The sequence below is a fragment of the Callospermophilus lateralis genome, chromosome 18, assembly GCF_048772815.1.
Source record: "Callospermophilus lateralis isolate mCalLat2 chromosome 18, mCalLat2.hap1, whole genome shotgun sequence".
NCBI lineage: Eukaryota > Metazoa > Chordata > Mammalia > Rodentia > Sciuridae > Callospermophilus > Callospermophilus lateralis.
Window position 1 is genome coordinate 15,409,069 of NC_135322.1, and position 27,897 is coordinate 15,436,965.

The window sequence follows — 27,897 nt, forward strand, 5'->3', positions numbered from 1 at the left end:
GTAAGGCTGAATGTTGTCTGATGAAACTTCACAGGCACGTAGTAATGTAAAATTTATTTCACGCTGTGGGTTATATTCAAAAAGATCTGAAAGATGATACTTAAAGGGTCAGTATCTGGAATGGGATATCCCACATCGAGTCTTAATATAATTTTGGTGGAGTATAAATTTGTAGATCAATTAAGATATAAAGCACATGCTCAAATTCACTTTAAAAGGGAAGATCCTTTTTTATTAAACTTACATGTTTTGTTTTCTTCCTTTCAGAATCCTAATTTCTTAAAAAAAAAAAAAAAAAAAAAAAAAAAAACCTTTTGTTTCTACTTAAAAACAACAACAACAACATCAACAACAACCATGAATCAAACAAACCAAGGAAACTATTAAAACATTGCTTTTGTGGTGGGCAAGGAGGCAGTGGAGTTCAACATGAGCATAGAAAACTACACCTGGGGCACAGAAAGAAGTCACCACCGTGGGATGCGGTGGGGTGGGATGGGTGGGGTGGGATGCGGTGGGGTCGAGAAGCAGCGCTTCACCGTCCAAGCAGACAGACAGACCGAAGCCCTAATGATCTCACAGATATAATCAATCAGTCTAGTTTTTAAAAAAGCACACATTCTCCCCTCCTTTCCCCCGTGCTCCTGGCGACAAGGCCTTCACAGAACATATGTGTTCTTCACCAACTGCTCCTTGTCATCTGCCGAGCTCCAGACAGTGCGGAGAGCACGCTCCTGCTTCTTGCGTGCTATCCGGATCAGGCAGACCACAGAGGCTCCCAGGAGGAGGATCAGGACCATCACAAACAGACCTGCCAGGACCACCGCTGGGGACAAGATAGGAGACCAGTGAGGCAAGGAGGCAGAGAGGAAGCAGGCGGCTCCCCAGGGACACATGACAGCCTTGAGTGAGCAGGACAAGGAACAGAACTTCTCACAACCCAGAAAGGGCTTGCAGAACTGGAACTAGGGAGACAGCCTGCAGGGAGGTCACCAAGGAGAGTCCCTGAAAAGAGGAGGTGCCGTGCCATGTGCACACGGTGGCTCTTTGTGCTCATCCTTTTTGAAAAACACCACTTCTACTCCAAATCCCCAGCCACCAGTTGGGGCAAACTGTATGGGATCCTCAGGCAACAGATGCACACCAGGGGTGCAAAACGCTTACCTGTAGTGTGTAACATAAAACCCCAAAGGTTCCAAGTCCACACATACTCCTGGCCAGCAGAGAAAAATGTGACCCTGCGGGTGCCCAAAAGGTCTGCTGGTGGAGTGACGCCAGGGTGGAGCTAAAGGTACACCTGGAGCAGGCACTGGAAGGGACCCAGGTGCTCCTAATTGCTGGGTAGATGTAACAATGGATTGACTATTCGTCCCGCTGCTTAGTGAGGATGCTTTCTTTCTGGGCAGGGCTCTGTCTAAGGTGTGTGACTTCCTGTGCGGCCACTTGACTTCCCCTCCTCCACGGCTAAAGAACTTCAGACTCTGGCTTTGGAGCATTGCCCTGTCCACCTCAACCCCCGACCAACTCTTAAGGCCTGGGCAACTTCCCACCACCATACCCGGGAAACCAGGTTCCAGTTTCTAGAACCAGGCAGACTTGCAGGCCAGGTCTTGGCTCCTTGGCTGGTAAACAGGTCAAGAAGAGGCCAAACCAGTGTGGCAAGTCATCTACGCCAAGATTCTCAACTCGGGCTCAGAAACAAAAGTGAGAGGATGCTGAGCTTCCACAAAGGCCAGACTGCTGGGGGACAGTGGGACTGGCCTGTCGCCCATGCGGCTCTCCTCTCTGGAACCCTGACCAGCTGTTTATGCCCTACAACAGTAGAGCTCTCTTCAACCCTCAGGTCAGCCTCAGGTGGCAGAGCCCCCAGGCCTCGTGGTGGAGACTTGTCCTCGCCCACCCCTGGCTGCCTGGGCAGGGATGGCTCTGGAATTATTGACTCACATCAGCCGATCTGTGTACAAAGTGTGCTGGGCGAATGGCCACCACATGTTCCAATCTCATGTAAAGACAAGAGTTTTCCACCAAAAAGATGTTTAGAGTGAAAGATAACGTGGGCAAGACAACATGAGCCTGAAGAAACCGCAGCTGAGCAGATGGAGCTCAGCGGAGGAAGGAAGGCGGGAGGCAGCTGGAGGACAGCAAGAGGTCACTAACCTTTGGTGCCAAGGGGCAGAACAGGGTACATCTCCTTTCCTGGAAGAGAACACACAACTCTTGAGAGGTCATCTCACAGTCCTTCCAGCTCATGGAGTGGCCACCAACCCAGGCTGCCCCTCAGGCTCCTCTCAGCCTTGGGGTCCTCGCAGGGAGCTTTTTCTAAGGGACTTCTAACTGTGGGGCTGAGGCCTTGCCATCTGGTGGGATTCAAAGAACAGCCTTCCCACAGCTCTCTTCTGAGGGAAGGAGAAAGGGACTCGAGTCCCTGGGGAGGGCCAACCACCTAACTCTGTCTTGGACTTGGGTCGGGCAGACGCACCAAAGCAGCGCTGCATGCAGGCCTCCTTGGAGAGATAGCTGTTCTTATTGCCCCGGCACCCTCCGTAGATGAAGTTGTCACAGGAGTTCTTCTCAGCATCATAGTACCAGCGTAGGAAGGCTGCCCGGCAGGGCCCCGTGACGGCCTTGGCAGCGCAGTATTCTGTAGGCAAGAGCAGGAGCGCCACAGCAGCACCAGTCAGCAGGACCCCAGAGAAGGGGAAGAGCTAGAAGGTGCCTCAGCAGACCCAGCGGAGAAATTTCCGTGGAGAGCTCTCTCAGAGTAAAGGACCTGGGTGAGTTACAGACAGGGCCACTCTCCCAGCTGCCGCTCTGCCCTACATCCTCACATAGCTTCTTCACAGCCAAGACTGGGTTCCCGTACAGATGACACTATGGGAAAGGTGCCAGGGACTGTTCCCAGCACCTTTCGCATACTGACTCAGATTCCACCAGATCTGTCCTGGACCCTCACTGCACACCCAGGAACTGTGAGGTGGAGCTGCAGCAACTCGCCCACAGTCCCACAGCAGGTGGAAGGCAGAGCAGAAGGTAAATTCTAGAACTCCACTCCATTCCCTTTCCTGTAAATCTTCTCCCCTGGCACATCCTTTCTCTGCTAGTGGAGCACCTGCTGAGGACTGTCACCTCCCATCCTAGTCCAGAATGCTACTACCCAGAAAGGCCAAAGAGCTCTGTTCTACTTCCTTTTTTTTTTTTTTTTGGTACTGGAGATTGAACTCAGGGGGACTCAATCACTGAGTCACATCCCCAGCCCTGTTTTGTATTTTTAGAGACAGGGTTTCACTGAGTTGCTAAGCACCTCGCTGTTGTTTAGGCTGGCTCTGAACTCGCAATTCTCTTGCCTCAGCCTCCGGAGCCTGAGATTACAGGTGTGCATCACTGCACCCAGCTGCAATTCTTTTACTTTTCTTTCTTTTTTTTTTTTTTTTTGCAGTGCTGGGGGTGGAACCCAGGGCCTCATGCAGGCTAGGCAAGTTCTCTACCACTGGACCCCATCCCTGGCCCTCCCTCAGTAGATGATTTAATTGCCCCTTAGCAAGAAATCATGCATAATTTTTCTTTAGAAAGTTATACCTTCATAGTTGAAAACATCATCAGAGAGGTCATCAGAATCCTGCCTTCTGGGAACTGAAACACAAACATCTTTGTCAGGGAAGCTGGGATGGACACAAGACACATGTCCTAGTGGGGACTAAGTCTATAAAGGCCCACTAAGAGAGCAGAGACATAAGTGTCACCTTTAAGGAAGGGTGTGGACCACAGGACCTCCTAGTCAAAGCACAGGACACAGTGAATGAATAATCCCACCACCTAGAGATCACTATGGAAACTGACCCAGACACCATTTCCGGTGCCATCAGGACACTGTCGTTCCTACTTTCTGATGCAACTAGAAATTTCATTCTCCTGGGGAAATTTTTCTGAAACAGGATGGAAACCTAAGTTACCATGGCGGGACCAGGTTCTGGATGAGCTTGAGAGGCCAGCCAAGGGAGTGAACAGTGCATCCAGGCAAAGAAGTGCCGGAACAGGTACAGGACTCCTGGCCTAGCACAACCAGAAAGCAACTCTAGCTAACCCTGGCATGCTGCAAGCCAGGCGACCTCTCATAGCCACCTAACTAAAACATTCTCATGTGGCACATGTGTGGCACTTATGTGAGTCAGAGGCAAGGTCCAGACTACAATTAGTGTGTGGGCACCCCGGGATTTCTTCCTTGAACGGGTGGGTGGGGCACAGTCCCTCCCTCCCTGCATGGCAGGTTTCTCTGCCCCGTCCCCCAGCCCACTGCCTGGAGATTGGCCCCTGAGGTGCCTTTGCTAGTGCAGGTACCACTCACCCAGGCTCCTGCTGCAGAGTCCTTAAGCATAAAGGAGGAGTGGGGCAGCTGCTGTGAGCACTACAAAGCAAGCTAACGCCAAGCTTGAGATCAGGACTGCAGCAGGCCAAGAGGCGGGCGGGCGGCAAAGGATGGAGCCCAGGAGACAGCAACACAACAGGGAGCAGAGGAGGGAGAACAGGCGAGAAAGCTGGGGTGGGGGAGGAGACAGCATAGCAGGGCGAGACCCGCAGGCAGGGACCTGAGCCTCCTCTGGGCAGCCAGGAAGCACCACAGAACCCTTAACCCTCCTGTGCGCAGGACAGGATAGCTCCCAGTGGCAGAATGTCACAGCCCAAAGCCGGCTGCCCTGGCAGAGCCATGTTTACCTATTTTGAGCCAACAGGACCAGGAGATAGAAGCCCTCTACAACTCCCAAATTACAATGTCCTTTCTCAATTGCCATCCAGGTGGCCCTCATTCCCTTCGGGGTCCTTTTAAGAACTTACCACTTGGGACAGAAGAAGCTCCTCCATTCCTACTGGAGTCCAGATCATAAATGGAATTTTCTGCAAGGGAACAAATAAATAATGCAGAAGACAGTGCACCTCCCCGCTATGTGTGAAGAAAGGCCAGCAGGTGTGGGTGGTCCTGGTGCCCTCAGGTGCTCCTATCTCTTCTTTTTTGGTTCTGGGGATGGAATCAAGGGCTCTTGACCACTGAATAACATCACCAGCTCTTTTTATCGCTAAGGTATTGCTAAGTTGCTGAGGCTGACTTTGAACTCCCGATCCTCCTGCCTCAGCCTCTGGAGGGGCTAGGGTTATAGGTGTGTGCCTGGCTCATTTCTTCTGTGGGTGGTGTGTTCAGTCGCATGATTGATTTTGACATGAAGAACCCAGGCTGGCTCTGAGAATTCAACTTTAAGGAAATCAGAGCAAAGACATGCTGAGTGACTTTAAAAAGCAGAGAGGCTGGACAGAGAGGCCAGCCTGGGCAACTTAGGGAGACCTTGTTTCAAAATTAAAAAAAAAAAAAAAATTAAAAGGTTAAGGGGCCTACAACGGTGTAAACTTAAAGCAGTGCTAGGTGTGGTAGCACACTCCTATAATTCCAGCTACTCAAAAGGCTAAGGCTGGGCTGGAGCTTGGGCTCAGCAGAGGAGCACTTGCCTAGCACGTGTGAGGCACTAGGTTTGATCCTCAGCACCACATAAAAATAAATATATTTTGTCTACCTACAGTTAAAAAATATTAAAAAAAAAAAAAAAAAAAGGCTAAGGCTGAAGGATCACAAGTTCAAGGCCAACACAGGCAACTTGGCAAGACCCTGTCTCAAGAAAAAATAAAGAAAAGGGCTGAGGACATGGCTCAGTGGTAGAGTATACGCTTAACTTGTGCAAGGCCCTTGTTTCAAACCCTAATACTGCCTAAAAAAGAAAATAAGGTTCAAATGACTGGTTTTATGTGAAGTACCTTTTATTCCCACCCCCCACACACAGGTTAAGGGGGTGGGTGAAGAGACTGGCTGGTCTGGGAGTGACCTTGGAGAGGATCAGGGCTGGCCTACCTACCCTGATGCTGCTCGACAATCACCTCATAAAACAGCTCCCCTCGTTCTGCCTCTCTCCCCACCAAGCAACCTCCCAGCAATCTGGCTGAGAGGCTTGTCTACGTGGACTCAAGCGTGGGCAGAGGGACATGAGGGTTGTCCCCTAGGCGTTCTAGTTCTCATTATAAATTAATAAACATTCTTATCTGGCTCCCCAGAGCTCGCCTACCTAGGAGAGCGGACACGCTGGCAAGAACTCCCAGGACTGAGGCTCTGGCAGTTTCCAGCTCTTCTCAGGCTGCTGTGAGAGAACCCGACAGTCACAGCTGGTGCCACACATGAACTTTCTAGGCCCCTGCAGCTGGTGCCAGGCTCTGGCCCAGCTCCAAGAAGTCAGCAAACCTGCCTTCTCCCAGCAAAACACAACCCTTGCCCCAAGTAGCAACATTTCTTCTTACACCCATTGGTCCCCTGTGTGTCCCCAACACCTCAATCCTCCTCCTGAGAAGATGGGGAGAGCACAGCGGTAAATTTCCCCACATGGCATCATTGCTGATGATGGAAAAATAAATGACATTTCCCTCAGTTGCCATCTTGGGAAGTTCCAATTACCCCCAGAGATGAGGGACTGATCTGTCTGATCTCAGCTCACACTCTGCCTCCTCAGCTCTCCAGACTCTTGCTGAGAGAAAGGCAAACTGCCCCTCAAGAGGTGCATTGCTGGGTTGTGTGCTCCTGCACTGCTTTAGACCTGAGGTCACAGCCAAGACCACTTTTGTCCTCTCTTTACAAACTTAAATAAGCTTATCTGATCTCTGAATACATAGCTCAAAGCAAAGAGGGATTATAGCCAGTGGGTGACAGAAAGCTGTGAGCACCAGACAAGGACAGGCAGGGCAGGCTCAGGGGCTGACAGTAGGTGCTGAAAGGGCAACACAGGGTCCACACTGAAGAGTCCCAGCCTCTAAGCTAAGTCAGCTGCATGAGCCTGGCATGGTGGCACACACCTGTAATCCCAGAGGCTTGGGAGGCTGAGGCAGGAGGATCAAGAGTTCAAAGCCAGCCTCAGCAACAGTGAGGTCCTAAGCAACTCAGTGAGACTCTGTCACTAAATAAAATACAAAATAGGGCTGGGGATGTGGCTCAGTGGTCGAGTGCCCCTGAGTTTAATCCTTCCACAAACAACTAAAAGAGAAAACCTGCATGAAGTTATATACTTTTTTTTTAATAATTTTTAATTTATTCTTTAGTTTTCAGTGGACACAACATCTTTGTTTGTATGTGGTGCTGAGGATCGAACCTTGGCCCCATGCATGCCAGGTGAGCACACTACCGCTTGAGCCACATCCCCAGCCCCATGAAGTTATATACTAACATTAAGATAGTGCTTATAAGACTGTCCGGCCAGGGCTGGGGCTGTGGCTCAGGGATAGAACACTTACCTAGCATGCATGAGGCACTGGGTTTGATCCTCAGCACCACATAAAAATTATTGTATCCACAAAAAAAAAAAAAAAAAAAAAAAGACTGTCTGGCCAGTCACGGTGGCCCATGTCTGTAAACCCAGCAGCTTGGGAGGTTGAGACAGGAAGATCACAACTTCAAAGCCAGTGTCAGCAAAAGCAAGGCGCTAAGGAACTCAGTGAAACCCTGTCTCTAAATACAATACAAAAAGGGGCTGGGGGTGTGGCTCAGTGGTTGAGTGCCGAATTCCATGCCTGGTACCCCCCACCCCCCAAAAAAAGAGTGTCTGGACAGTCCCATCTGCGGGCTCTGGAACACCTGGGAAGGATCAGGTCCCAGGATGCCAACACCTCCCTGCCATTAGCTCTCAAGGAGTCCTCCCAGGCTGGGGGTGGCCAGGGCCTACTGGCAGCATGTTAGGTTTTTATTTAACTGTTAGGCTGTCAGGATCAACATTATCTTGATCCCATGACCCACATTCCAGTGTTAACTCATAATTTGGCTGTATGAACTTTTGTGTCCTTTGTCCAAGAGCTAAAAATAACCCAAAGGCCCAGGGAACGGAGGGCAGCCTGTAAGCAGGTTGAAGGTTCCATCCTCCAGGACTGTGCAGGCGGGCACCTTCAATCAGAAGAGGTCTGTTCTCCCTTTCAGGAAGAGGAGGTGAGGCCTGTGAACAACTGTGAGGCTGCTGCACACTGAGCTAGTTTGTTCTGCTTTTTAAATCTCTGGAAGGTTCTGCAGTGAAGCAGCAGCATACAGCAGAGAGTGTCCACATCCAATAAACTATTTTTAAACAGTTAAATTTCCCATACTACCAAGGTCTCACCTGTAACACCAGCACATTTCTCAAGACACTCCTCCTTGCTCTGGTAATTGTTGTCATTCCCTTCACAGCCACCATACACGAATGGCTGGCAAGACCCCTCAGTGACATTGTACCACCATCTGGGGATGGAGGCCCGGCATCGCCCCACCACCTTTGCAACTCGGCAAAAGTCTGAAACACAAAGCAGAACCCAGTTGCTGGTGACAGGGCAATATGGCTTCAAAGGACATGCACATTCCTGTAGGAGGAGGCCCACGATCTTCCTATCTCCAAGAGCACCATAGCCTTAAGATCCAGCCAGTCCTTCTGTGAGCTGTTTCTAAAGCCTGAGCTGCCTTCAGGCCTGCTGAGTCCTTCCTTGTACAGGAAGAACCATGTCATCCAGCAGGAGCCATCCACCCACTCGGCTGTGGTTCAGCTGTGTACTGCTTCTGCCCCTGGTCCCCCTTATCAAGACATACACAACCAATATAGAAAAATGACCTGCAAAGGCAAACACAGACTCCAGGACCCTTGTGGATGCTGTACCACCTAACCAGGCCAAGGGGAGCTTAGCCCTGAGAGATCAGAGCTGGTGAAGTGGGGCTAGGAAGGAGATGTGCTGCTGGTGAGTACAGCACCCCCAGGGGCACCTTCCCTAACTTTTTCTGTCCTCTCCCAAACCAGACAGGCCACTCAAATCACAAAAGCCTTAGAAACAACCTTCCTAACTCTAGTTATCTCATTGACAATGTAGGCCACACCACCATTGTTTCCATTTGAGCACAAGGAGATAGACCTGGGTTTCAAGAAGTCCCAAAATCTGGCCCTACTCTAATCAAAGGGAAATAAAAAACAATGTTATAAAACTCCAACCAGATTATTTGCATATAAAAGACTAGAGGTTGGCCTCTCAGAAAGGGAGAAAAAAACTAGCCTAGAAGAATCACCTTTCTCTGGATGACTCTCAGGAAAGGAAACCACCAAAAATAACTTGATCATTGGATTCCACACCTCCCTGCACTCCAGTCCCCACTAATACTGATCTGCATAGGGTCCGCACAAAGGTGCTTGATAACCAGGTCTCCATGCAAGCATCCAGGGTGGCAAACACAGACTCTAGGACCCTTGTGGATGCTGTGCCACCTAACCAGGCCAAGGTGGGTCGTTTTACCCATCTCTAGTTGTTTTGACGTTTGCCTGGCTTATTTCACCAACTGGGAATAACCTCTGAAAGCATACAGGACTGCTGTGTCTCTAAAATACTCCCTGATAGGCATGAAACCAGATGTTTCTCAAAATACCAATCTCTCCATGAAGAAGGCTGCTACTGTACAAAAAGCGCACTCCCTTCCCCAGGAGCTCCCACACAAGCCAGGAAGTCCCAGGTAACTAACTCACAGAAAAGGCATGTTCCCAAGCAGGAAGTTATCTAAAAGCAACCATCCATTAAATCAGTCAAAACGCTCCTTATCTGGACGTTTAATGTGAATGAAATCACACAGTATGTCCAGAAAAGGCAAATTGACTGGGACAGGAAGTGGACTAGTGATTCCCTGGTGCTGGGGGTGGGCTGGGCAGTGACTGCAAATGGACACAGGGATCTTTGGGGGATGATGGAAATATTCTAAAATTGGACTGTGGTGATAGCTGCATGAATCTGTAAAATGTAAAAATCTTTGGAATGTATACTTAAATGAGTGACTTTATGGTATGTAAATTAAAAACAAAAACAGGGGACCCGGTGCAGTGGCATGCCTCTGTAGCCTCAGCTGTTTGGGAGGCAGAAGCCAAAGATTTTGAGGCCAGCATGGGCAACATAACAGGACCCAGTCAACCAGAACCAGAACCACCTGGTTTCTACCTGCAGCAGGTACTTTTGATGATGTGCCCAAAGGTCACTCAATAGAGGATTAACAAGGCCCAACTCACACCCGTCAAACCCCAGAGGCAACACGGCTATCCACACAAGACAGAAAGGACCCACTGGATTCCACTACAGTCCAAACTGAAAACATCACCTATGCAGGGAGCGGCCAGTAGCAGCCTGCCACACTGAGCACCCTGCCACACTGAGCACCCTGGCAATCACTCTGCTTTATGTCAGTCACACTTTCTAAGCAGTTACTGGTAATAAAAAAAAAACTTGAGGGAGGAATTATTTGCCTTAAATGGATGAATCCCATAGAACATGAATTAAATCTCCAAGCAAAGACCAAAGTCCAGAGGGAGGGGCCGATAAGCTCAAGGCAGCCAGGAGGGAACCACCAGACACTACAAGACCATGGCATAATGGTAGAAATTGGTGGCTTTAAATAAGCAAGGGTGACGGCTACATGCTAGGTGCTGGGAAACAAAAGCCTAGCATATATAAAGAGGAAAAACAGGGGCTGGTGTTGTAGTTCAGTGGTGGAGCGCTTGCCTTGCACACGTGAGGCACTGGATTGGATCCTCAGCACCACATAAAAACAAATAGAGGCACTGTGTCAATGAACAATTATAAAAATTAAAAAAAAAAAGGTGTGTGTGGGGGGGGACAAAAAAGATCTACCTAAGGATGAGTGAATTCCACACTGCCCAGAATGTAGCCCTCATGTTATAGGTTCAGATCTGCAGGTGTACCATGGGCCATGGGCATGCTGACAGAGCTAACAAGGCACAGGAAACCTAGACACTCAGTAACACGTCCAAGAAGAAAATCCACGTGGAGCACACCAGATGTTTGTGTTTGCCAGCACACCACCTGGGAAACCAGGCTGACATGCAGCAGGTCACTGGGAGCCACCTGCTGTCAGAATAATGATGTTAGCTGAATAATTCTAGTGCAGTTCTCGCCAAGGGGATCCAGCAATGGAACAGAGGCTCCCCCAGACCACTCCCAATAGCATCAGGGTCTGCCTCAGAGACACCTCTTACCATAGTGCTGCCCAGCACCCCATGGGACTGCAAAACTTTGGATGCGCTAGCACCTGCTCAATCTGTTCTAAAGTGCTGCACACGAACTTCCCAGATCCAAAAAAGCAGCCTTGTTTTCAGGTTTGCTTGGGTGAGGAGGAGAGAAGAAAGAACTTCCCTGATGTCCCACAGGAAGACAGAAACATATATTAAGAGAAAACTTAATATATGTTTTAAGAGGAAACTCAAGAGGGCTAGGGCTGGGGCTGGGGCTGTAGCTTAGTGGTAGAGTGCCTGCCCAGCATTTGTGAGGCCCTGGCTTCAAGCTCTCATTTAGGGGAAGACTCCTTTCTGTGAGTATGAAAGGAAGTGTCTCAAAATGAGGAGTCTCTTTTTATTTTTTTAATATATTTTTTAGTTGTAGATGGACACAATGTATTTATTTACTTGTTTATTTGTTATGTGGTGCTGAGGATCGAACCCAGTGCTCACACATGCTAGGCAAGCACTCTACCACTGAGCCACAACCGCTGCCCCTCCTGCCTCAGCCTCCCAAATAGCTAAGGCCACAAGAGAGCACCACTACGCCTGGCTACTAAATTGCTTTTAAACTTGTATGGCATGAACCTTTATTCTGTAGGCTTGAGAGAAATGAGGTCATGGAAAGCAATTTTGTTTTAGTCTGTGTGTTTGCTTTAAAGGAGGCAGTGTTCCGTCATAAAACACATACAGTCTTCACTTCACCACAAATAACACCAATGAACTTTTTCTTTCATTGCTCTCCAAAAAGCTTTTATAAAAGCCAGAAATATTTTGGTATTTATGATGACTTCTATTATTTGTCATCTTTCTTAATTTTTTTTTTTAAATTAAAGTACCGTGGCAGATTCAGATTAAAAAAATGAGCAGGCATACAGATGCACCCATCATCCCAGGAACTCAGAAGGCTGTCGGGGGGAATCAAAAGTTTGAGGTGTGCCTCAGCAACTTAGTAAGGTTGTCTTCAAAATAAAATGCAAAAAGGGTTAAGGATGTAGCTCAGTGGTAGAATGCCCCCAGGTTCGATCTCCAATACTGGAGGAAAAAGGAAAAGAACTGAAATGAAGAGCATTACTTACTTTTTGACACCCAATTATTTGCTTCCACCTAACATTATGCCTCTCATGTTATGTGCCTATTTCTAATGGTCACAATAAAAGTAAACCATGAGGGCTGGGGTAGTGAGTGGTTCAGTGCACTTGCCTAGCATGTGTGAGGCACTGGGTTTGATTCTCTGCACCACATAAAATATAAACAAATAGAATAAAGGCATCGTGCCCATCTATAACTAATGAGAAAAAAAAAAAAAAAAAGTGAACCATGGCCAAGGATTCAAAGCCAGCTCCAGCAACTTAGTGAGGTCCTAAGAAGCTCAGTGAGACTCTATCTCTAAATAAAAATTTTAAAAAAGGGGGCTCAGCGGTTAAACGACCCAGGGTTCAATCCCTGGTACCCACCCTCCAAAAAAAAAAAAAAAGAAAGAAAAGTAAAAAGAAAACGAACCACAAAGTAACACCCCTACTTTTTAAATAAGGACTCTGAGCCTTGGGGGTGGATAAAGTAAGGCAAACAATAAGTAGAGCTGGGGGTCTAAATTTCCACTCCTCTGCTCAGAGCACTTGAGTGCTAAGGTAGGTTTTTTTCAAAGGTAGCACAAACACAGAACTGAGCTGCCTAAAAGCCAAAGAATTCCTCAGGGCTGTTATCACAGTCTGAGGGCTCACCAAGGCCAATTCCCTTCTTCAGAGGCCTCTTTGGGGCCTGGTTTTAGTCACACTTAAATGACAGGGTCACAGACAGCAACATACCAAAAACACTGGACAAGGCTGGGGGTGGGGGTGGGGTTTGGTTGGACATAATTTCAGAAAGTTATTCCTTAATAAGTTCTATTAAGAAATGACAACAGGGGCTAGGGTTGTGGCTCAGCAGTAGAGCATTCAGCTGGCATGTGTGAGGCCCTGGGTTCGATCCTCAGCACCACATAAAAATGGATAAAGTAAAGATATTGTGTGCAACTACAACTAAAAATAAATAAATAAATATTTAAAAAAAAAAAGAGAGAGAGAAAGAAATGACAACAGCCAAGGGCAGTGGCACACACCTATAATCCCAATACCTTAATGAGGCATGAGAATCACAAGTTCAAAGCCAGCCTCAGCAACTTAGCAAGGCCCTCAGTAACTTAGTGAGACACTGTCTCAAAATTAAAAAAAAAAATAAAAATACTGGGGATTGAACCCAGTTACTCAGGAATGCCAGGCAAGCACTCTATTACTCAGCTATTTTTTTAGGTGTAGATGGACACAACACAATGCCTTTATTTAGATGTGGTGCTGAGGATCAAACCCGGGTCCCGCCCATGCTAGGCGAGCGCTCTAACACTGAGCCACAATCCCAGCCTCCGAACCTTACTTTTTAAAACTCACTGAAACACTGTCTCAAAATAAAAAATAGCTCAGTGGTAAAGTGCCCTGGGTTTAATACCTGCTAGGAAAAAAAAAAAAAATCTAACAAAAAAAATAAATAATTGGTCTTAGAATACTATTGAGAAGCAATCAAGAATGATATGTCAAGTCCTATTTCTATGCTCACAAATGCAAAATTAAGTACATGTCTTCAAAACATGGGCAAGGGCCAGGCATGGTGCATGCCTGTAATTCCAGCAACTCAGGAGGCTGAAGCAGAAGGATGACAAGTTTGAGGCAAGCCTAGATAACTTAGTAAGACCCTGTCTTAATTTAAAAAGTACTGGAGATGTAGCTCAGTAGTAAGCACCCCTGAGTTCAATTTCCAATACTGCAAAAAAAAAAAAAAAAAAAAAAAAAAAAACCCAAAAAACAGGAAGAACAGGAAAAAGCTGCGGGAACCAAATTTGGAAGTACTCACTTCATAATATGTGAAATAAAAATGGATTTCATCTTTAGAAAACAGTAGCATTCTTTTACAAAAGCATCAAAAATGGTTAAAATCACGTATTATCTAGGTTGAAGATGTAGCTCAGTTGGTGGAGTGCCTGCCTTGCATGTACAAGGCCCTGGGTTTGATTCCCCAGCACAAAAAAATATATATATTATCTAAAATATGACCCTAACTTAAAATCCTGGCAGGCATTTCGAACATTGGCTATTATCAAATTGGGAAACAGACTGGTCTTCTCAACTACTAAATGATACCATGGAAAACAAGTTTCTCTGGTTCTGCAGTCACTAGAACATTAACCAATGCATTCAGTTGATGGCTCAGATAAATTCACTCAACACAGCCAGCTTGAATGATTTGCTGTCACCTTCTAACAAGGATATTAGTGGAATTTTTGGCTCCGGGGCACTACCAATCCAATTTTATTTTACAAGCTTGAGAAGATAGTACCTAATCATTCTTCAAAAAGGCAAGTTGGAGCCAGGTCTGGTGATACAGCCTGTTTATCCCAGCTACTCAGGCGGTTCACAAGTTCAAGGCCTCAGAAACTTAAGGAGATCCTGTCCCCCCAAAATAAAAAAGCACAGCTGGAGTTGTGCCTACTTGGTTGCAAAGTACAAATTCTACATTTGAAAGCACTAAAATATGAACAGAGATGAAACCATATATTTCTTACTTCAATCCTGCCTGTTCTTTCTCTGTCCCAAATTAATGATCAACTTGAACTTGTTGTTATCTTTTACTCATGTTATCCATTCAGAGTATGTTATTGTATTTTTGATGTGTGGTGAAGGGATTGCTGGGGATTGAACTCAGTAACTCAGCATGCTAGGTAAGTGCTCTATCACTGAGTTACCCTAGCCCCAAAGCTTTTAAAAACAAGCAAAGATAACTTTCCTAAGGGTTCTAGTCTTTAATACACTTTTTACTCCCACGGGTGCTAAAAACTGAAGCACAAGGTCTTTTTGTCTGACATACATGACATTTCCTGGGCTTACAGGCGTGCACCACCACACCCAGCTCTGGATCATCTCACCAGCCTGAAGTCCATCAAGAAGAGGTCCTTCGGCTATTTCCACTCTGCCCATCTGTTTTTTGTTTGTTTGCAGTACTGGAGACTGAATCTAGGGGTGCTACTACTGAACTACATCCCCAGACCTATTTATTTAGAGACGGGGTCTCACTAAATTACCCAGGATAGCCTGGAACTTTCAATTCTCCTGCCTCAGACTACCAAACTGCTGGAGTTACAATGTATGTCACTATACCTGGCTGTTTTGTTTTCATTGTTATTTTTTGAGGTACCTGGGATTGAAACAAGGGGCACTCTACCACTGAGGTACATTCCCAGCCCCCCCTTTTTTTTGGGGGGTGCTAGGGATTAAATTCAGGTATACCCAACCACTGAGCCACTTAGCACCTTACCATTACTAAGGCTGGTTTGGAACTCAAATCCTCCGCCTCAGCCTCCCAGACTCCTGGGATCACAGGCGTGTGCCACCATGCCTGGCCCCAGCTCTTTTTATCTTTTCTTTCTTTCTTTTTTTTTTTTAATATTTATTTATTTATTTATTTTTAGTTTTCGGTGGACACAACATCTTTGTTTGAATGTGGTGCTGAGGATCGAACTCGGGCCGCACGCATGCCAGGCAAGCACGCTACCGCTTGAGCCACATCCACAGCCCTATCTTTTCTTATTTTAAGACAGCGTCTCACTAAATTGCCCAGGCTGGCCAGGCATGGTGGGCATGCGCCTATAATCCTAGTGACTCTGGAGGCTGAGGCAGGAGGATCTCAAGTTCAAAGCCAGCCTCAGCAATTCAGTAAGGCCCAAAGCAATTTAGTGAGAGCCTGTCTCAAAATTAAAAATAAAAGGGGCTGGGGAAACATGGCTCAGTGGTTAAGCACCCTATGTTCAACCCCCCCCAATACTAAAAATAAATAAATAAATACCCTAGGCTGGCTTTGAACTTTGGATCCTCCTGCCTCAGCCTCTAAACAGCTGGGATTACAGGTGTGCCCCATCTCACCCAGCAATATCTGTTTCCTCGAGCATGGGTCAGGGCCAAACAGTAAATACAGGCAGTAACCTGTAGTGCTGGGGTCAAGCAAAGCAATCTTTCAATCAATGGAGACTGTTCCATGGCCTTCAAAGCTGGGTGTGATGGGGCATGTCTATAATCCTACCTACACAGGAAGACTACAAAGTTCAAGGCCAGCCTACCTAATTTAGCCATATCCTGACTCAGAATAAAAACTGAAAAAGGTATGTGGGGGGTTGTCAAAACATTATTAAACTTTGTTACAAGTGTGAAATGAGTATTTAGTACACAGTATGCTGAATTATGAGAATTAAAAAGTGTTTAATTTCTTCTCCCCCAATGAACAATGTTTGCAGTATGATTCTCAAATGACATGGAGCCAGCAACACTGTAGTCTTTTCTAGATCTGCACTGGCTTCCAGCATTTTATCCTTTGCTCTTTCTGTGTTCCTAAGAGTTGCTTCCCTGTAGGTGTTTACTGGCATGACTTGCTTTGGGACATCACCCACAAGTAACCTTCCTGGTTTCTGTGAAGTAGTCACTAAACTCCTCTGGCCACATAGCCACAGCCTCTGAAATGGCAGCAGTGTCAACATTCCCACAGCTGGCTGGTCTTCTGTCACTTCACTTATGCTTGGCTGGAATTTCACCTTCAGAAGTTACCACTTTGCTGCACTCTTGGGTTTTATCATAGGGACAAGGAGACAAAACACGTAACTACACGCTCTGCTATGAACATATGAAACAGGGATAACACGCAGTGGCCAGGCTCTATGAGACTACTTCTCACTAACACAGGTATAACTTACAGGCCTGAGATCTGAACAGCCAGCAGCTGGCAATTCTACTTTACCCAAATTGTCACTGTGGTAACTGAAATTTGAGCCCTGCTGTTAGGGGTCAGAGGTAATTTAATGGAGTTGGGAAATGAAATTCATATGCTGAAAACTGTGCCTTTATTGTAGCTCTGTGGGTCACAGGGTCTCTGTTGCAGCTGTGCTCATCATGGCATAAAAAGCACCATAAACAATATGTAAATAAATGTCCATGGCAATGTTCCAATAAAACTTATTTATGGACACTAAAAACCAATTTTATAAAATTTTCAAATGCCACAAAATGTTCTTCTTTGGATTTTTCTCAACCATTAAAAATAAGTAATAATCAGACCTCTCACTCACAGGCCACATTAGAGGGCACTACAAGCTGCAGTTTGCTAAGCCCTCTTGAGAGAAGGTTTATAAGAACACTGCTCAGATGGACTCTCTAAGTCTCTTCTGTGGGACCAAACCTACAGCCCAGATTCCTGGGGTTTATATTCCTTAAACAGACCACGCATTCCTCAGGTTCCTCCTTTGCCAAAAATGCTGCAGCACACCTATTCACTGCTAAACACTACTCTTCAGAAAAGCCACCAAAAGGAGGTTATTTGCTACAATAATCATCACGTATTTGGAAATCGTATTTTATACAGAAAAGACAGATAACAGGCCTTCTCAGTATCAAAAGGAAAAAAAATGGGGCTTGGGTTGTGGCTCAGCGGTAGAGCACTTGCCTCACATATGTGGGGCACTGGTTTCGATCCTCAGCACCACATAAAAATGGATAAATAAACAAAATAAAGGTATCATGTCCATCTACAACTAAAAAAATTTAAAAAGGGAAAAAAGAGTCATTTAATTCAAGAATTACAAAAAACACGGGCAAGGACAAGTATTGCCACATACACAAAGGGCTTGGGTGTTCACAGATTTAAAACAGCTGAAAATTTACCACCATGACATCTTGTTTGGCTAAATAAGACACCCACAAAAGGAAATACTTGGAGCTGTTAAAAATAGGCAAATATGGCAAATGTGATGGCGCAAGCCTGTAATCCCAGCTACTCAGGAGGTTGAAGCAGGAGATCAAAAGTTCGAGGCTAGTATGATGAACATAGTGAGACCCATCTCAAAATATAAAGCAAGCAAGCAGATTTTAGAGACTTTGAAGATAAAGCAAAGCTCTGATTATGGAACCACCATGTCCCTCTGGGTTAGGGTGAAGGCTGGGAATGTTAGACAACTAAGACATTATAAATGGGCCTAAATTGAGGTGAAGGCCTTCCTTACGTGATTTATATGTATTTGAACCTAGTTAGCACCAAAGTATTCCTTGGTACGTTTGTTAGCAAATACTACCCTTTGGCTGGGCATAGTGGTGCACATCTGTAACCCCAGCTGCTCAGGAGGCTGAGGCAGGAAGATAGAAATTTTGAGGCTAGATTTGGGTGTGGTGGCACAAACCAGTAATCCCAGCAGGTTGGGAGGCTGAGGCAGGCAGATCAAAAGTTCAAGGCCAACCTCTCAGTACCTTGTTGAGGCCCTAAGCAACTTAGCAAGACCCTGCCTCAAAACAAAAAGAATAACTAGGGATTTGGGGAATCTGACTCATGAGTAAAATGTCCCTGGGTTCAAACCCTGGTATAAAAAAAAAAAAGGAAGCAGTTTGAGGCTAGTGTGGGTAATTCAGTAAGAGTCTGTCTCAAAAAAAAAATAATAATAATTAAAAAAATAACTCTGTGTGTGTGTGTCTGTGTGCTGGAGAAGTAGCCCAATGGTAGAATACCCGACTAATGCAAAAAAGAAAAAGAAAAAAAGAAACAACAAAAATTGCCTTTTGTGATCTCCTTCCTTCCCTATTAATCTTGGGCTATCTCCCCATCCTCCATCTCTGCAGTGCAGGGGATTGAACCCAGGGCCTCATTTATGTCAGGCAAGTGCTTTACAACTGGGCTACATCCCCAGATCAATCTTGGGCAGTCTGGGGGAATTAGCACACAGAATCTGTAACTTGAATTCACTTGTAAATAACAAAGTGAGGAGACAGCTGGCTCTCTTCCACAGGCCCCATACCGCAAGCTTGCAGATTCATTTTTTAAAAACTATGCAAATGGGAAATTTTTCTCTAACACAAACTACCAACATCCTAAGTGTTTTGAAGATTAAAGGAGCTTTTAATCCATTATAAGTGCTTAAAATAATATTTGGCAAAATATTTTTTTTTCCAATACTAGGGAATGAACCCAAGGCTTCCTCATACATGCTAGGCAAGTGCTCTACCACTGAGCTACATTCCCAGTGGCAATAGCTTTTTTTTTTTTTTTTTTTAATATTTGTTTTTTAGTTGTAGTTGGACACAATATCTTTATTTATTTTTATGTGGTGTTGAGGATAGAACCCAGGGCCTTGCCCCTGCTAGGTGAGCGCTCTACCGCTGAGCCACAACCCCAGCCCGGCAATAGCTTTTAATAAATAGTAGATGCTGTATTTTATGAACACTGGACTTTAATTTAGGAATGGAGGGAATGAAGATGAAGAACAAAACATTTCACTAAAAAGTGCAACCAAACATGGTGACTGAGGACATCAAACCTTGCATCACCTGTCCCCTGATTTTCTTGCTGCATAACCATCTGCAGAGCCTCCAGGGACCAGAATAAGAAGGGACAAACAGCCCAGAGTGGTGCCACATACACGTAATTCAGTGACTCAGAAGGTTGAAGTTTGAGGATCCCAATTTCCAGGGCACAGTGAGCAATTTAGTGAAACCTGTCTCAAAATAACAAAAAGGCCTGGGGATGCAACTCAGTGGTAAAGCCTGTCTGGGTTTAAACCCTGCACCAAAACACCACCAGGAGGTGGGGGAGGGCTGGGGATGCAGTTCAGTGGCACAGGGGAGTAAATATAATTATGCTCTGCTTACCCATCTGGACATTGAGTGCCTTTTCCCTAAAGAATGAGAAACACAAGGTTTGTGTGAATAAAGAGTACAGAACACCAAGGAGGTACTTGGGCTGTTTCTGGCTTTTTGCTTTTAAGATGGGATTTTGCGCGTTGCCCACGCTGGTCTCAAACTCCTGGGCTCAAATGATCTTCCAAACTCAGCCTCCCAAAAGGCTGTTTTAATTCTACCAGGCAAAATTCCAAAGCTTTTTTATAATCAGACTTAGTTTACAGTGCTCTATGAAGCCACCTATTTTGGTTAGGTGAATAGATTGTACATATTTGAGCGCTTCAGTTTCCAGTACAGAAAGCTATACTACCTACCTATCACCTCTAGGCTTGGGTGTCTGCAAATTGTCATTATTAGGACAAATAATTCAGAAACTCTAAAACAACCTCTATTTATGAGGTAAGAACATTTACAATGACAAATCTAAGTTAAATTATAAGAGTTATAAAATCTTTGTGTTTTAGATATAAAATTTTGACATGTTTAGGAATGAAATTTTACATTTCATAAACTATCAACACAAAGCAAACCACTACTCCTACCATCACTTCACATTTATCACTGAAAAAGGACTATAAATTCTACCCTTACCAAAGTCCACAGCAAGAACTAAGTAGCCCATCAGAGTACTTGGAAGGAAACAAGTTGTTTCCAAGTCCTTCCCATACTATGAATTCATTCAGGGGTTCTTCTTCTTCTTCTTCTTTTTTTTTTTTTTTTAAGCTGTCAATGTTTGTTTATATGCTGATGCTGAGAATCAAACCCAGGGCCTTCTTTTTTTTTTTTTTAAAAAAAAGCTGTCAATGTTTGTAAAAATGGATGGGAGTTCATAACCCACTTGAATCAAATGTATGAAATATGATATGTCAAGAACTATGTAATGTTTTGAACAACTAATAATAAAAATTTTTTAAAAAATAAAATCTTGAGAACTCAAAAAAAATTAAGTTTGACAATTCAATGAAAGAAAAAATAAGAAATATCTTGAAAGTTAGGCAATCCCAAAAAACCAAATACCAAATGTTTTCTCTGATATAAGGAGGCTGATTCATAGTGGGGTAGGGAGAGGAAGCATGGAAGGAATAGATGAACTCTAGATATGGCAGAAGGGTTGGAGGGGAAGGCGGGAGAATGGGGTTAGAAATGATGGTGGAATGTGATGGACATTATTATCCAAAGTACATGTATGAAGACACGAACTGAATTGGTGTGAATATACTTTGTATACAACCAGAGATATGAAAAATTGTGCTTTATACGTGTAATAAGAATTGTAATGCATTCCACTGTCATATATAAATTTAAAAAATAAAAAAAAATAAAGCTGTCAATGGTTGTTTATTTATTTATTTGTGATGCTGAGAATCAAACCCAGGGCCTCAAACATGCTAGGCAAGTACTCTACCACTGAGCCACAACCCGAGGTTCTTAACCGTTTGTGAAGCAAGAACCAGTTTTGAAATTAGTGAAGGCTAATGAAACTTGAACAATGATTTTCAACCTTTTTTTTTCACCATCACTCCTTTAAGGAGCTTCTTTAGATACTTTTTTCTAATCAACCCATGAAATTTTATTATTTTAATTTACGCATTTATTTTTCTGAAGCCATGGTCCTAGAACCCGGTTCAGAGTCACTGTGAGCCAGGCATAGTGGCAGACATCTGAAATCCCAGTGACCTAGGAGGCTGAGGCCAAAGGATCACAACTTTGAGATCAGCCTCAGCAACTGCCTTAAAATAAAAAGAACCGGGAATGGAGCTCTGTGGTAGGGTGCCACTAGGTTAACCCCCATACTACAAAAAAAAAAAAAAAAAAAAAAGGTAAAATGGCTTTCAACGAGAAATGGATTTCAAATAAACTTCAAAGTAATTAAAATTTTAAGTTCCTGGGCCTCAGCATCCAACATTCTGACATTTCATTCTCTCACAAGAAGTTTTCAAAAAAAATCTTGTCAGAAACAGCTTGTGAAATATACTCGTGACCAGGATCATACAATGAACCCATAATCCATACTCTGATGCTTCTGGAGTCATCTGCAAAATTTTCAGTAGTCCTATGCCCACCAGGCCAAAGCCTCCTTGATTGACCAAGTCATTTCAGTGCGACCCCTGCAGGGCAACTCATCCCTTATCTGGCCTACCCTGTTGGCTTCAGAACAGACAAATAAGAGGCTTGGCTGCCTGGCCAGCTACCCTAGGAGAAGTCTGAGTGTGCACATGATTTCGACCACAGGTAAAATGAGGGAGAGTGAAAGAAGTTTGCTTTCTCCATCCCAGGCTGAGCAAAGGAAACGAATGTTTCTGTTGGAAAGAGGCCACTTTCCCTCAGTGGACATAAAGTCAAGGCCCTCATCATCCTGTAGGGACTGTAACCCGTGAGCTCCCAAAGCCCGGCTGTCAGCAGGAAGCATAGCAACCCTAGGGTACTCACTTCACGGCACTCACCACCACCACCACCACCACCACCACACACACACACACACACACACACACGCTCACCTGACTGAACTATCTTCCTCTCATTATGGCGAAACAGCCAGGTGTGTGTGTTTTGTTTAGTGTTCTATTTCAAGAACCTAAAACAGTGCCTTGGCACTTGGTGGGTGCTCAATAAATATTTGCTGACTACCCAGGCATTGTGGCACACACCTGTAATCCCAGCTGGTGGGTAAAGGCTGAGGCAGAAAGTTTAAGGCTCACCTGGGCAACCTAGTGAAACCCTGTCTAAAAAAAAAAATAGATGGGATGTAGCTCAGAAGTAAAATTTTCTTGAGGTTCAAATCCCAGTACTGAGGAAAAAATTGTTGGCTATATCAGTGAATAAGCATTTCAACATGGCATGCCTTCGAGCAGGTCAAGCACCTCTTCCATAAAGGACAAATGTTACATAAGATGTTGATCAGCTACTAACTCTAGGCACACTTTAGTTCTTACATGTCATCTTAAGTTTGACCACCTGTCACAACTACCTGTGGGAATAAGGAGGAAGGGAAAGGAGTGGTGCCTGACGTACTCCCTGGAGATTTTCTGGAAAGTCCACCTTGTGTTGAAGGGCTGGGAAAGCTGTAATTAACCCAAGAGGTTAATGGAAACTGAAGATCCGCTTGGAAGCCAGTGGAGGTTGTGGAGTGAATGTTGACTTGCCAGGCTCCAGTGGAAATTCCCAAGAGCAACCCACAAAGAACCCTAAGTCAAGTAACCATTAACACAAGCTGATGCCCAAGGCCAGGCAGAAAGTTACTGGCAGCAGGAAGTACACTTAAAGGATAGCTTCTAAAGCAATTTCCAAGGTTAAATTCTGAAATATTGTACTGATCAAAAGTATGTACTTCAGGGCCTTTAAATATCAGGATTTAAGCTGAGAGTGGTAGCACACACTTGTAATCTCAATTCGGGAGGGTGAGGCAGGAGGATCACAAGTTCAATGCCAGCGTCAGCAACTTAGAGAGGCCCTAAGCAACTTAGTGAAAGCCTGTCTCAAAAAAATAAAAAGGGCGAGGGCTGAGATTGTAGCTCAGTGGTAGAGCACTTGCCTAGTATGTGCGAGGCCCTGGGTTCTATCTACCGGAACGAACCACATAAAATAATTAAACAAAATAAAGCATTGTATCCATCTACAACTAAAAAATATTTTAAAAATAAAACAAAAAATAAATAAAAAAGGTGAGGGATGTTGGTCAGTGTTTAAACATCCCTGAGTTCAAGCCTTGGCATCAAAAACAAAACAAAAAACCCTAACTATCAGGATTCATCACATGGAAAGAAGAGGAAAAAAAATTATGCCTATTTGTATGACAAAGTGTTTTCTTTTTCCACCTTCCTTATAGCACTAGTACTGCACAATTTCTAAAAGCTGTTAGGTGTTATCTATCTCTTTTACTAAATAAAGCATATCCTCAAGGTGGGGGATACATCCCAAAGGCCTATAGATATAAAAGGTAGGCAAATAAATTAGGCACAGTGGTACATGCCTGTAATCCCAGCTATTCTGGAGGCTGAGAGAAATAAAAATATTAAAAATGGGTTCAATCCCCAGTACCACAAAAAAACAAAACAAAACAAAACAAAACAAAAAAAACAGGCAGGTAAATCTATGAGCATAATTACAGACTGGGGGAAAAGCATATGTCCTTCCCAAGAGGCTCTGGGCTCCAGTCCATGAGTGCCAAGGGGAATACAGGCCTGTGTTCTGGTCAGGTCCTACCAGATCTATTTTTCAGGCAAAGCCAAAAGCCAAATGTCTTAAATAAGAAATTCCTGACTCTGCAAACCACCAAAGTCACCAAAAGATTATATGAAGCTTCCCAGGAGAGGCCACTTTCTTTGGAATACAAATTTGTCCCTGGAAAATCTAGCACAAGACAAAGTTTCCCTACTTGCCTGCAGGTTTGGAGTCAGGAGGACTCTTCCTCCAGGGCTTCAAGTGTATACCTGCCACACCCTTCCCACTGCCCTCCACCACTCAAGAGCCTCACCAACATGGTCAGTCTCAGATTAGGATACACTGATCACAGACAAGAAGTCCCAGTCGACTCAGGAGGCTGAGGCAGGAGGATCACAATTTCGAGACTAGCCTCAGCAACTGAATGAGACCCTTTAAACTAAGACTCTGTCTCAAAATAAAAAAAATCAAAAGAGTTGGGATGTAGCTCAGTAGTAAAGCATTCTTGAGTTCAATCTCTAGTACCAAAAACAAAACAAAAACCACAGCCTACAGCCTACTGGGAGTTAATCCTCATCCTCACACAGCCTGTTTTGTCCTATTTCCATCTCCCAATTCCTGGACCCTCTGGATTACCTTTAGCAAAAGCTCGCTTCTTCAATTGATTCTCTGAACATTCTTTTTTTTTTTTTTTTTTTCTTTTTTGGTGGTGGCACTGGGGATTGAACCCAGGATTTTGTGCATATGAGGCAAGCACTCTACCAACTGAGCTATATCCCCAGCCCTGACTCTCTGAATATTTTTTTTTCAATATATTTTTAGCTGTAGACAGACACAATACCTATATTTTATTTCATGTGGTGCTGAGAATCAAACCCATACCTTACATGTGTTAGGCAGGCTCTCTACCCCTGAACCACAACCCTAGCCCCCTCTCTGAACATTCTTGTCACATTATCAGAGCAGACTGTTCACTGACCACCTTGTGTATCATCTGACCCAGGTCCCTACTGCTCACTGCTCCACAATCTTTATCTGGGTTCACCCCTCTCAGGCTGTTTTTAGCAGGCAATATCCAGACAGATGATCCTCTGGCCTCAGTTCCTGACTTCCTCTCCTCCAGTAAACTTGTCCTCCCAACTCCTCACTCTTACAGTCACCCTAGACCTTGTCTCCAACAACACCAGGCTCTTCAGAACCGTATTTTCATTACTGCAGTCACCGCCCACTGTGTCCTACTCTCTAGTTCTTTCTCCCTAGAACCTCAACTGCAACAAGCTGTTGGCCCTACCATCCTCATGTTCCTCAGCCTGCTTGCGTCTTTACCCAGAATAAGTTCCATCACCAACTATTATAATCACTCCCTTAAACACAAACACATTCCCTATTCTCCTCTCTCCACATATTCACCTGGCAGCACCTGTGCAGTTCCATGTGCCAGGAGAAACACCTCACTCAGCAGGTGGCCTTTCTGTGTGAGAAAACCAAAGCAATTGGACTGCTTCCTGCCTCAGATGAAGTTGTTTGAGCTTTCAAACAGCACTTCAGATAAGTGAGGGCAGCAGTTCACCCAGCCAGACACTAGAACTTCTGAAAGGTCAGTAGGTCCAGCCAGTTGCAGCCATCAGGGGAAAAGTGGGATGGGGAGGGGGAGACATGAAGAACAGAGAGGTCCTCTGCAGTCAGACCTGGCTTTGTCAATGACTGCCGTGTAAGCAGGCCTGTCATGTCACCACCACTCCATGCCAGGTTACATCCAGAATTAAACAATACCTACAAGCTCAGAGTAAGCTGTAACCACATGTAGTCGCAGGCCAGGTAATTGGAGATAAATCTTAACATTTCTTTATCTGAAAAAGCCCAGAATTGACAAATTCTGATTCATACTGTGACCTCTAGGAATGTGCTTCTCCCCGTTGGCACCTGACAACTTTTTAATTTCCTCCCTGCCTCAACAATAGGGCAATTAACCATTTTCCAGAAGTTACCACAGGGGATGAGGACCTAGCAGGCCCACATCCTGCTTCCTTTCTCTTTTCACCCAATGTCCTGGCCTGCACAGCCCTGGGCCACCTGGTTCCTACCCACTTCTCCCACCTCCCATTTCCCCCTTTCTCACTTCGGCTCCAGCTCTGGGGGTTCCCTCTTTTCCTTGAATACAACAAGCTTGTTCCACATTCAAGGCCTTTGTACTCAATCATCCAGAAAACTGAACACTAGTGTCCAAGGTCTTTGTGTGTGGCTGCCACTTCCTCATTCTTCATGTCGGAGCTCAGATGCCACCCTCCTCAGAGAGACCTCCCCTGACCACTGGAGCTAAAGGAGCCCCCATCATCATCTGTCACCCTGTTCCTGTATTTCAGCCTTTTTGTTTACCTCTTAGTCATTTAATCTTATGGTCAGTGCTCTTTATTTAAACATACACCATCTTTCCTGCTCAACTACAAGCTCTGTGAGCGCCAAGAACCAGGCCTATGGAATCAACTGTTGTCACCACTGCCAGCAGTTTCTGACACATGGCAGGGATTAACTTCGCTGAATCAATGGATTCTTCTTCCCAGAGAGCTCTTTTCAAAACCCTTTGGTACTTGTCTGAAGTGGTTAAGGTTATAACAACACTTGAAGAAGCCAACCCCAGCGGCTGCTTGCCAATGCTGTCTCGCTGGAAGGCACCTTCGTCCCTGCACCTTGGCAAGGTCTCCCCCCCCTCCACCAGTTGCTCCTCTTCTCTTCCTTTCTCTGCCATCACTGAAAACCCATTCTTTCTGGCCACCAAACCTACTGCAACTGATCTAGAAAATTTTCTGGAGACTGTTGCCCAATATCCAAAGAGATGAGGATAGGGGCTTCTTCCTTGAAGCCAAAATTGCCACCAGGTCACCAAATCCAAGCCACAACCCTCAGAGGCCTTGCCTCCCTTGGCTTTCTTTGGCCGAGGAACTTTCCGCTGTCACGAAGAGTACTCGGTGCGGCTCCTCAAACCCTTCCTGCCACAGGAAGGGCCAAGGCCACTCCTTGTTGGTCAATACCCAACGTCCCCTCCCTCCTCCGAAGGAACTTTCCTGTCCTTGCTCCTCCGCCCGCCGTTCACTCCCAAGGGCCCCCAGACCTCCTGAAGGACCAATCGCTAGGGCCAGCTGCTCGCCCTACACGCCCCGACCACCCCCAAGTAGCCCCCAATTTCTCCCCGCTCCAATTCCCAGGCCCAGACCCACTTCACCCCCGTCCCTGCCCCCCGGGCCCCGCCTCCGGCCCCCGCTATCCATTCCTCCCCGGACACCCATCAGGCCCTCACCATGGATGCTTCGGCCTCCGTCGGCCACCTCGGCCCCAGAGAGGAGCAGCGATGCCAGCAGGGCGAGGAGCGCCCGGCACCGCCGCGGCCCATACAGCTGCGCCATGACGGGTGCCTGGGATGCGCCGCCGAGGCCTCGAGCCGCAGGCCGTTGGGGTCTCGCGATCAGGTGCGGGAAGACCCTGGGCGCGCACGCGCGCTGGAGGTCCACAAGCTCAGGTGCGGTCGCCCCCCACCTCCCCGGGATCCGCGAGGTGCCCACGGCTCCGAAAGTCCTTTCTCAGACCTTCGGTGACCGGACACTGTCTTCGAGCGCACCGCTTCGGTCCGCTTTTCACGCGTCCCTTTGCCCCTCGCGGTACTCAGGGACCCTTCCCAACTCAGAACTGCGCCACACCGCCAAACTCCCAGGGGGGCGCTAGAGCCAATGGCGGGCGCCTGGAAGCGGCTGGAAGAAGGCAGCCAGGGAGGCGGGCGGGGCGCACCTGGCGAGGCGGGGCGAGCATAGCGCAGGCGCAGAGGGCCGGCACCTGAGGAGATGCTCCCCCGCCCTTGGCGCACCTGGGCCCGCCCCTGGCGCAGGAAAAGGGGCGGGGCTCCAGATGGCTCCTCCCTGATGGGACGCGGG

The 27,897-nt window shown here is 46.0% G+C and overlaps 1 protein-coding gene and 1 non-coding gene across 2 annotated transcripts; both read right to left on the minus strand.

Moving 5' to 3' along the window:
* Positions 1-205: 205 nt before the first annotated feature.
* Positions 206-27,845, minus strand: Spint2 (serine peptidase inhibitor, Kunitz type 2). Its single transcript, XM_077105767.1, has 7 exons — positions 27,270-27,845; positions 8,166-8,336; positions 4,831-4,890; positions 3,577-3,630; positions 2,480-2,641; positions 2,158-2,196; positions 206-826 (listed from the first exon to the last, which is right to left on the minus strand). Exons 1-7 carry the CDS (start codon positions 27,373-27,375, stop codon positions 660-662), a joined length of 759 nt encoding a protein of 252 aa, XP_076961882.1. The 5' UTR covers positions 27,376-27,845; the 3' UTR covers positions 206-659.
* On the minus strand, positions 24,682-24,754 carry Trnam-cau (transfer RNA methionine (anticodon CAU)). The gene has a single exon. It is a non-coding gene; the product is annotated as a tRNA-Met (tRNA).
* Positions 27,846-27,897: the final 52 nt, after the last annotated feature.

What these genes read in the sequence shown, in the direction of transcription:
- Spint2 (XM_077105767.1), bottom strand. Translation starts at nt 27,375, where the DNA reads ATGGCGCAGCTGTATGGGCCGCGGCGGTGCCGGGCGCTCCTCGCCCTG. An exon ending in CGGAGGCCGAAGCATCCATG is followed by an intron (nt 8,337 to 27,269) that starts GTGAGGGCCTGA and finishes TTTGTGTTTCAG; the next exon opens with ACTTTTGCCGAGTTGCAAAG. An exon ending in GAAATGTGCTGGTGTTACAG is followed by an intron (nt 4,891 to 8,165) that starts GTGAGACCTTGG and finishes GTTCCCTTGCAG; the next exon opens with AAAATTCCATTTATGATCTG.